This window comes from Bombina bombina, chromosome 3 (genome assembly GCF_027579735.1).
Source record: "Bombina bombina isolate aBomBom1 chromosome 3, aBomBom1.pri, whole genome shotgun sequence".
NCBI classification, from domain to species: Eukaryota; Metazoa; Chordata; class Amphibia; order Anura; family Bombinatoridae; genus Bombina; species Bombina bombina.
In genome coordinates this window covers 667,647,380-667,658,026 of record NC_069501.1, presented here as the reverse complement: position 1 = coordinate 667,658,026, position 10,647 = coordinate 667,647,380, and the positions used below count along the sequence as shown (strand labels likewise).

Sequence of the window (10,647 nt, the reverse complement as noted above, 5' to 3'; positions counted from 1 at the left end):
TGCCTTGAGAGTTGGATGCACAAAACCTTCAGTGTTGGTAGATCGTTGTATTTTATTTTAGTTATTGTACCACATATAGGGCTAGATTACGAGTGGTGAATTATTTTGGTAGACAGTGACTTTTTGCGTGCACAAAATGTTAAACTTAAAATATTGCGACCATGATAACGTATCCCCCATAGACTTAAATGTAGCACGTAAACTGCAAAAAAAAACTTAACACACATACTTGCGCGCTTGCCCAACAGTTCTTCACATAGAATAATATGTTCTATGTATTCTTAAATAAATATATATATATATAGATATATATAAATACAAATATATATATATATATATATATATATATATATATATGTGACTGGAAAGGGCTCAAAAGGGCATATATATGTCTATGAAAGTGTATAAATGTGTTTTTATGTGTGTGTATGTATGTGTATGCATGTTTATATGTGTGCACATATATATTTACACATATAAACACATAAATATACACATACACACAAACACACATATATGTATAGTCAACATTGGGACACCTTGTAAGTTGGTAACTGGCTAAGCAGAATATGGCCATATTGTGTGACTAAGATCCCAATTTTATTTAAAAGCAATACCCCCTGTTTATATATATATATCATATATATATATATATATATCATATCGGAGAGCCAAAACTCTTGCAAATATGCTATCACCTTTATCGTTGCCAGAACTGAATAAACCAACCAGCTCTTGGCTGATACACAAGGGCCTTTTTAAATGCAGACAAAAGTGTAGGGTTTGTGAGTATATTATGGTGTCAAATATTTTCAAATCAGAAGTCACGAGTGATACATTTCCAATCAACAGTTGTTTGAAGTTACCTTCAACCTATGTTGTTTACTTACTAACCTGCACATTTTGTCACCTACAATATGTAGGCTTAACCATAAACAAGATCAAGGTCCGTATCCGTAATCATTTGTCCACCATACAAGCAGGAGAAGCCAGCACACCACTGCAAGGTTGTGATATCCATTGAAAGTAATGGTTGCACTTGAGCGATGTTGGCTGTGCTAACGTGCTTTACCGTTTACTTGTAATATCAAAGTTGCTTGCTAATTGTAGCATAGTCAAGCAAAACTGATTATCATGTGTGCTATGATTAGCACACCACTTGTTATCGAGTCCAAATTATCCGCCAGTTGTAGAAGTAATAAATGTACAATTACAAGTAAGGATTAACTAACTTTTTAGTAGTATACTTTTGTATATGTACTTTTAGTCATTTCTAGAATGTTTGCCAAACATTCAAAACTCATTGTTTCAAATACATGTTTTTTATGCTACTTCAAAGGCTACATTTCATTTTAGAAAAATGAAACATTTGAACGTCAAAAGTTAACATTCAAATGTTAATTCTCTTAGATTTACACTATGAAAATGAACATTCAAATGTCATATTTGAATGATGAGTTTCATGGTGTATGTTTTGTAAGAAACATTAAAGTATTACCTTTGAATATAACTTGTCTGTATTTTTGTTACAATGTGCATAAAAATATCTAACATTGTCTATGCTTCTTTTCCAATCAATTGTAACTATATATTATATTGTGGTTACTTTAAATCTCATCTCCCTGTGTGTTATGCACGGCCAACCTTCCCAAAGCCCTAATATATGAGAATTGACTTCTCTGTCTGCATTGGAAGCGTTCATAATGGTACTTTTGCTGCTTGGTTGGCAGCGCTGATTCCTGACTTGCAGAAAAGCAGATTAGTTCAGCTCGTCCCCCATTAAGCCCTCAGTTTTAATTTAACATAGCTGCTCAGTACATAGAGAGTATATTCCTTTAACATTTTTTCTGTCAATGGTGTAGAGAGATAAAAAAAATACAATTTAGCTTAAAGGAGTCTGCTTATATTTTCACAGGTTTTGTAGAGCAAAGACACAGAAGAAAATAATTGTGAACCATAATGTCTGTGTGCAACAATGGTGCCAGTATACCTTCTCTTCAAGAGACTGCAAATGGTTTCTCCCAGCCTAGTGCTTCTGGTACGTGGGCAAAAACCAAGAAGAGGATGCAAGAACCACAGAACCCATTGTCATAAAGAAAGCCCACCGGGAGATCTTGGACATGAGCGGAAGAGGCGAGTGAACTCAAGTGCATGGAGCTTCAGGAGATGATGGAGGAGCAAGGGTAGGTAGTGTCCCTACATTTTCTAGGAAGCAATGTGCTATGTTTCTATCTCTTAGGTTGACTTTCTAGTCAATAGTTCCTGTGTGTTCTGAGAGTACTGATGTACAACAAACTGCAATTCTCTAAATATAAATGGGATATTATGGTTCTATCACTATAAATAGAAAAAAAAGACATGTAAGGTGTCAGATGTAAAATCATTTCTTTATAATTCCACATTTCTCTCCATTTTAAAAAAAATAAATGTTTATGTACCTGTTTGTATATTTATGTAGAAGTATGCACAGTTGTATAAACATATAAAAGCGCTCACAATAACCCAGCACTTAGTGTCTGGGCACAGGGGAAACATAATGGCTCATCCCCAAAGCTACCTTGGATTCTACACCCAGACCCCATACAGTATATATTTTTCATGTTTTAACTAATTGTGATTTTATTATCATAGCTGCCAGTAACGCACACACATCAGTGATCCCCCCTCCTATTGAGTGCTAGTAGCACACAGAGTAGTATGTTTACAACCCATATATGCCAGTAAAAAGCATAGATTTACCACAGTGGCTGCACATAACATACAGAGCATGTTTTACTACCCAGATAACAGCCAGTAACATATAAGAACATTATTTGTTTACCCTCTGCTGCCAATAACACATAGGAAACCAATTATCAAGCCTTGTGAGAGCAGCTTCAGAGCCCCAACAAAACGCAAGTTAAAGGGCCATAATAACCAATGTTTAAACACTTGAAAGTGATGCAGTATAGCTGTAAAAAGCTGACTAGAAAATATCACCTGAACATCTCTATGTTAAAAAAGAAAGATATTTTACCCTCAAAAAATCCTCAGTAGCCACCTCCCATTGTAAAGGATTTCTAAGCAGCATATTAAGTGTGTCTGTCCACGGGACAACTGAAGGGATGAGCATTGTGAACTCTCATATTATTTCACCAATCAGGTAAAGGAAGCTTACTATGAAATCTCATGAGAGTTAAGTCAAATCTCATGAGATCACAGTAAGAGTTCATGACCTCAGCACTGCTGATACTGATTGGCTGCTGTTCATTTCTTCATTTCTTTAATTTTTTTACCTGCAGCTGGGAGCAGCTGAGTATAACTTTTTACACAGAACTTACTCTGCTGAGCTGAGGAGATTGTGAGGTAAAATATCTTCCTTTTTTACATAGAGATGCTCAGGTGATATTTTCCTGTCAGCTTTTTACAGTTATACTGCATCAGTTTCAAGTGATTTAGCATATGAGTATTATGTCCCTTTAAATAGCAGTGGTCTTAAGACCAATGTTACTTAAAGGGACATGAAACCCAAATGTTATCATTCATGATTCAGATAGAGCATGTGATTTTAAACAACTTTCCAATTTACTTCTATTATCAAATTTGTTTTGTTCTTGGTTTCCTTTGTTGAAAAGGATAACTAGGTAGACTCAGTAGCTGCTGATTGGTGGCTGCACATGTATGCCTCATGTTATTGGCTCGCCTATGTTCATCACTGCTTCTTTAACAAAGAATACCAAGAGAATTAAGCAAATTAGAAAAAATATGTGAATTGGAAAGTTGTTTAAAATTGTATTCTCTATCTGAATCATGAATGAAAAATGTTGGATTTCATGTCCCTTTAACCTCTCTGCCACCTAAAGTGTGGCGGATTTTACTCATCCTGATCAGGTCCAGTCAGGATGATTGACAGCCCCCTCTCGTGCAAGACCACCTGGACGAGGTTCATGTCAGCGAAACTCATCCACCCAGCAATTGATAAATGGAGTCCATAGAGTGATGTGTGTGATGTCACTTCTTCAGCTTATCCATAGAGGCATAGGAGAGCTTTACATTTTAACTGCTACTCAGGGGACTTTTTTCTCATTGATTTGAATCTAGGTTAAAGTTAGAAAAGAATAGTAATAAACCACATATGGGGCAAGATTACATATGTGGCGTCCGGCGACGGCGTTTTTTAAGCGGTTTTGGTATCACACATACAGCGCCGCATATAAATGCAGCGCGTATATTTCACCCTTCGCAATTTTTACTCCCATAAGCTAACATAGAACTGCGTCGCAAATCGGTATTACATATTCAGCGCAAGGACTTACGCAGCGAAAATTGAGAAATTTTGCTCCATTTTCACCTCGCCACACATAGGCAGGCGCAGCAAGCCTTGCACTGAAAATGTGAGTACCGTAACTCCCGTAACTGCCTGAAAATATAAACAAACACCTAACGCATGCGCAATATATATCTGCCTGTCAACCGCCGCAATCCCCCACCGCAATAACTAATAAAGTATATTAACCTCTAATCCGCCATTAACCCACATTGCAATAAACCTAATAAAACGATTAACCCCTAATCCGCCAAACCCACACAACACAATAATCCTAATAAATTTATTAACCCCTAATCCGCCAAACCCCCACAAAGCAAATAACTAATTAAATGACTACGCCCCCTAACCTAACACCCCCTAAATTAACGTCAATTACCTAAATTAAAAAATACTAAGTTACAATTAAAATAAAAAAGCTAACATTACTTAAAAATAGAAAAACAAAATTAAATTAATCTAAGATCACAAAAAATAAAAAAGTCTAACATTACATAATATAAAAAAAAACAAATTATCAAAGAAAAAAAATATTAAACCTAATCCCTATGAAAATAAACCCCCCCCCCAAATAAAAACACCTCCTAATGTAATTCTAAACTACCAATAGCCCTTAAATAGCCTTTTGTAGGGCATTGCCCTAAGTTAAACAGCTCTTTTACCTTAAAAAATACTAAACCCCCCTCTAACAGTAAAACCCACCACCCAAAAAAAAAACCAAAATAAAAAAACCTAACACAAAAAAATCCTAAACTACCCATTGCCTCTAAATGGGCATTTGCATGGGCATTGCCCTTAAAAGGGCATGCAGCTCTTTTACTGCCCTTAAAAGGGCATTCAGCCTTGGAAGAAGATGTCGGCCGCTTGGAAGAAGACCTTCTCCACCGGACTTTAGGAACGGCGAGTACCTATTTCAGGGTTAGAGTTAGGATGGTTTTTTATTTTTTTGGGGGTGGGGTGGTTTAGATTAGGGTTTTAATGGGCAATCGTAAAAGAGCTGAATGCCCTTTTAAGGGCAATGCCCATACAAATCCCCCTTTAGGGGCAATGGGTAGTTTAGGATTTTTTAGTGTTACTTTTTTTTATTTTAGGGTTTTTTTGGGTGGTGGGTTTTACTGTTAGGACTTAGTATTTTTTAAGGTAAAAGAGCTGTTTAATTTAGGGTAATGCCCTACAAAAGGCCCTTTAAAGGGCTATTGGTAGTTTAGTATTAGATTAAGGGGTGTTTTTACTTTGGGGGGCTTTTTTATTTTCATAGGTGTGATGAGAGCAGGATGTGATGTCACTAGTATGTGGGCGGGGCTTAGGTCCGGTGTCTGTGTCGCAGTTAGTTTAGTACAATCAACCTGACTAGATGTGTATTGTTATGCTCTGCAATAAAATAGAGTTGTACCATCATTGCTGTGTCCTGCATATGTCCTGCATCTCATGACATGGTGTCAGAAGTTCTGGACTGCGCTTCTGTTCCTGATCAATTGCAATGTCAAAGTTTACCCCACCTGAGCCTTTTGACTTTTCTCAGCCTGCAGCTTGGCCCACATGGCGTCAGCGGTTTCAGCGCTTCAGGATTGCATCCAAACTGAACAAGGAGAGTGGTGAAGTACAAGTTAATTCTCTTTTATACTCCATGGGGAAAGATGTAGAGCCAGTGTTGAATGCTTTTACTTTCCAAGAAGGGGAAGAAGTTAACTTTGATATAGTTATGGATAAACTCAGTGCCCACTTTGTGCCCAAAAGAAATGTGATTCATGAGAGAGCTTGTTTTCACAAACGTAATCAGCGTGTGGGAGAATCTGTGGAGTCATTTGTGCGCAGCCTGTATGAATTAGCTGAATTCTGTGAGTTTGGTGTTGCTAAAGAAGAGCAAATCAGAGACAGAATAGTTATTGGAATTGCAGATGCTGAAGTCTCCCTGAAGCTGCAGTTAGAGCCTGATTTAACGTTAGACGGGGGCTATTAGGATGGCCCGCCAGAGTGAACTGGTGAAAAAGCAAAGTGCTGATCTGAGGTCTGAGAGTATTGTGGATGAAGTGCAACAGTCTAGGAAAATTACTAGTGAAAGGCACAGTGTGAGCGGTAGATCTAAAGTACTGGAAAGGCCTAGAAGTGGATGGGCGCAACATGGCCGATGCACACGGTGCTACCGGGCTCATGATCAGAGTGCTATATGCCCGGCCAGAGATAAAAGATGCAGAAAATTTAACAGAATAAGCCATTTTGAAGTGGTGTGTAAAACTGAATACATTAAGGAGATGCAGGTGGACAGTGACCAGGAGGGTCAGGAAGTGTCTTTTGTGGGGTCTGTTGTGGAACGGACAAGCTCAGAGGAAGATTGGAAAGTTACTTTTACTGTAATGGGAGCCAAAGTTGATTTTAAGATTGACACAGGAGCAGATATCACTGTAATGTCTTTTGCTGAATTTATGAAACTGCCTCGACAGCCCCAGCTGGCGAGGGTTACTACAAATGTCCATAGTCCTGGTGGCCGCATTGATTGTGTGGGGGAAATTTCTTGCCAGCTGTGAGTACAAACAGAGGAAGTTCACCATGTGGGTGCATGTGATCCGAGGTCAGTGTGTTAACAGTTTATTGAGCAGAAAAGCAGCCTGTGACTTGGGCCTCGTGGCCAGAGTGAATGAGATCTCTGAAGATATGTTTGGCGAGTTGGGCCTACTGAACTGCAAACCTGTCCGTATAGCACTTAAAAGTGACGCAGTCCCATACAGTATTTCTACTCCTCGTAGAATTCCGTTCCCGCTCATGCCTCAAATTGAGAAATAGTGCCTGGCTGCAGTTTGGGCCTGTGAGCGCTTTCAGCGTTATCTAGTGGGTTTGGAGAAATTTAGTCTGGAAACTGACCACAACCGCTAGTCCCTCTAATCAATTCTTATGACATTGACAAAACACCCTTGAGATGCCAGAGACTTTTAATGAGACTGCTCAGGTTCAATGTTCAGGCAGTGCATGTGCCGGGGAAACAACTGGTTGTGGCGGATACACTATCCAGGCTCCCGCTGGCTGCTGATGAAGAATCCTCCACGGAATCGGATGTGAAAGTGTATGTTGATTCAGTTCTGGCCTCTAAGTCCATTTCTTCAAGGAAACTGGAAGAGATAAAGAAAGAGACATATTTGGACACAGATCTGCAAGAAATTATAAGGTACATAAAAGATGGCTGGCCCGAGAGCCGGGCAGCCTGGATGTCTTTAAATGCTTACCAGCCAGAGAGGTCGCAGCTCACGGAGCTGGAGGGGTTGGTGCTGTTCCAAGACCGCATTGTAATTCCTGTCAGCATGAGGAAGGAGATGTTCAAAGTGCAGAGAAAGGGCAGCTACAGCTGTGTGGTGGCCTGGGATCAGCTCCGACATTGCAAATCATGTGTCTAAATGTGCCTTTTGCAGGGAACGCTGGCCTACTCAGAGAAGGGAGCCCTTAATGTCTACTCCGCTGCCTGCGGGGCCGTGGCAGAAAATAGCTGCTGATTTGTGTGAACTGCACGGGAAAAAGTTTCTTGTTGTGATCGACTACTATTCCAGGTATTTGGAAATTGCACCCCTGAATGATATCACAAGTCAGGCCGTTATCATTCGCCTGAAGAGCTTGTTCGCCCGCTGGGGCATTCCAATGGAGCTGGTGAGTGATAATGGTATGCAGTTCGCTTCTACAGAGTTCAGTGCTTTCAGCAGGGAATATGATTTTGTACATTCCACGTCAAGTCCACATTATCCGCAGGCCAACGGAATGGCTGAAAGGGCAGTTCAAACAACAAAATTCATTCTAAAGCAATCTGAGCCGTACCTAGCCCTCTTGTCATACAGGGCGACGCCCATTCAAGCCACCGGGTTTAGCCCGGCACAGCTGATGCTAGGACGCCAGATTCGCACCACTTTACCCTCAGTGGGTGTCTTCAAGCCGCTTGGCCCTGTTCCTCGGGACGAAGTCCTTAGGAGGGATGAAGAGGCCAAAAAGGGTTATCGTTTCTTCTACGACAGGAGACATTCTGTCAGGCCTTTACAGGAACTGAAAGCGGGCCAAAGTGTCAGAATTAAACTGGATGATGAGAAGAAATGGAAGACGCCTGCTACGGTAGTGGGACGCTCTCCAGAACCAAGGTCTTACACAGTCCTTACAGAGGGAGGGACGGTTACACGCCGTAACCGAAGACATCTTCAGCCTGTACCTGAGAGTCTGGAACCGGATACCTCAGTACCACCGCCGGTGGGATCCCCTGTTCTAAGAGAGGTGCCTTCCCCTCAGCAAGATCACAGCGGGGATATATCTTTGCCTCCAGCAGACTCTTGTTCACCATCTTCTGTATCAGAGGACAGTTCATGCAAAGTTACATCAAGCGAAGAGTGGTGAAACTTCCGGCCCGATACAGGGACTGACTTTAGCTAGAACAGTGACCGGAAGTATGGGCAGAATAATCCCATGGTCACTGTGGACTAGGGTAGTCTACCCCGATGTCCAAGTCAGGATGTAATTTATTTGTTCATGTTTTCTAATCTATCTGTTTTTTATAATGTTCAAAAACAAAAATGTTGTTGTATACCCTGTTGGTGTACCTTTGTTATTTATTATATGCAAATGTATGCTTTGCCTTTGAAAAAGGGGGAAGATGTGATGAGAGCAGGATGTGATGTCACTAGTATGTGGGCGGGGCTTAGGTCCGGTGTCTGTGTCGCAGTTAGTTTAGTACAATCAACCTGACTAGATGTGTATTGTTATGCTCTGCAATAAAATAGAGTTGTACCATCATTGCTGTGTCCTGCATATGTCCTGCATCTCATGACAATAGGGATTAGGTTTAATTTTTTTATTTTTAATAATTTTGTTTATTATTTTCTGTAATGTTAGACTTTTTTATTTTTGGTAATTTTACATTAATTTGTTTACATTTAATCTTTGGTTTATTTTTCTAAATACTGTTAGGATTTTTTATTTCAATTGTAATTTAGTATTTTATTATTTTATGTAATTTGGCGTTAATTTAATGGGTGTTTGGTGAGGGGGCTTAGTAATTAAATTAGTTATTTGCATTGTGGGGGTTTGGTGGATTAGGGGTTAATAGTTTTATTAGGATTATTGCGTTGTGTGGGTTTCACGGATTTGGGGTTAATAGATTTATAAGGTTTGTTGTGATGTTGGTTAATGGCGGATTAGGGGTTAATAGATAGAATGTGTACTTTGTGATGTGGATTAATGGCAGATTAGGGGTCAATAGATTTATTAGGTAGTTTGTGATGTTGGGGTTGGCAGATTTAGGGGTTAATACTTTTATTAGGTAGATTGCGATGTGGGTGAATGGCAGATTAGTGGTTAATAGTTTAATTAGGCATATTGCTTTGTGTGGGGTTGTCAGTTTAGGGGTTAATACTTTTATTATTAGTTGCAATATGGGGGGGATTGCGGATATAGGGGTTTTACATGTCGGGTTTATTATTTGGGAGGCGGGTTAGACTTTTACAGGAGATTTTTTTTATTTTTTTTATTTTCTTAGCGCCTGCAGTTTCTAAAGTGCCGTAAGTCACTGGGGACTCCAGAAATTTGTATTTACTCTTATTTCTGAACATCGCTAGTTTATCTGACTTACGGCACTTTTTGAACTGCCGGCGCCGTATATGTGATACCCCGATGTGCGAGGTGAAATTAAGGGGCGGGCAGGTTTCAGCAGTTACACTGAAGCTTGCGCCACATATGTAATCTCGTCCAGTATCTCATGTACTCTGATAAGTTTTAAAGTATGCAATCCTATATACATTTACAAGTTATATACCATGTAATTCCAAGTACAGAAAAAGCCTATAGCAGTTTAATATAAGAATGACTATGAGTAAATACATTGAATAGTAAAGAAACCTGACTTAATTTAGTTATGCTCCAGGCTCTATGAAAACTCATTCTTCAGCTTGGAATCTCTAGTAGCCCTCCTTAGGCTTTTATTGATTGTACCATTAACCAAGTGGGTGATCTACAGATACTGTTATTGAATTAAATGAATGTATTCTGTATATTTCATATTCTAGGCTTTGTCTTGCCAAAACCATAACTTAAGACCTAAGACAAAAGACACAGCAATCATGCTAGAAAGCACAGAAGTCATGCAAAAAAACTATATTAACCTATCATATTGTAGCTGAAGGAATGAATCAGCCACTCTTCCCATTATCTATTAATTGTCTCAGCAAGTCTTAATTCAGAGTGAGAGTGTGTGGTTTAAGCCAAATATGATGTGCATTGTTTATTAGTTTTACTACCTATGACATCATAACTGTTGTCATGTGCAGTCATATTTCCTATTTTCTGTTCTCAATTAAAAGGACTTGAAACCCAAAATTGTC

The 10,647-nt window shown here is 39.4% G+C and overlaps 1 protein-coding gene across 1 annotated transcript in view; it reads left to right on the top strand.

Moving 5' to 3' along the window:
- The first annotated feature begins 1,959 nt into the window (after nucleotides 1–1,959).
- The window catches only part of SRRM3 (serine/arginine repetitive matrix 3), a 352,152-nt gene continuing 343,464 nt past the window's right edge, over nucleotides 1,960–10,647 (top strand). Inside the window, 4 exon segments of the mRNA XM_053707414.1 lie at nucleotides 1,960–2,046; nucleotides 2,049–2,115; nucleotides 2,118–2,135; nucleotides 2,138–2,183. Coding sequence (XP_053563389.1) covers nucleotides 1,960–2,046; nucleotides 2,049–2,115; nucleotides 2,118–2,135; nucleotides 2,138–2,183 — 218 coding nt within the window.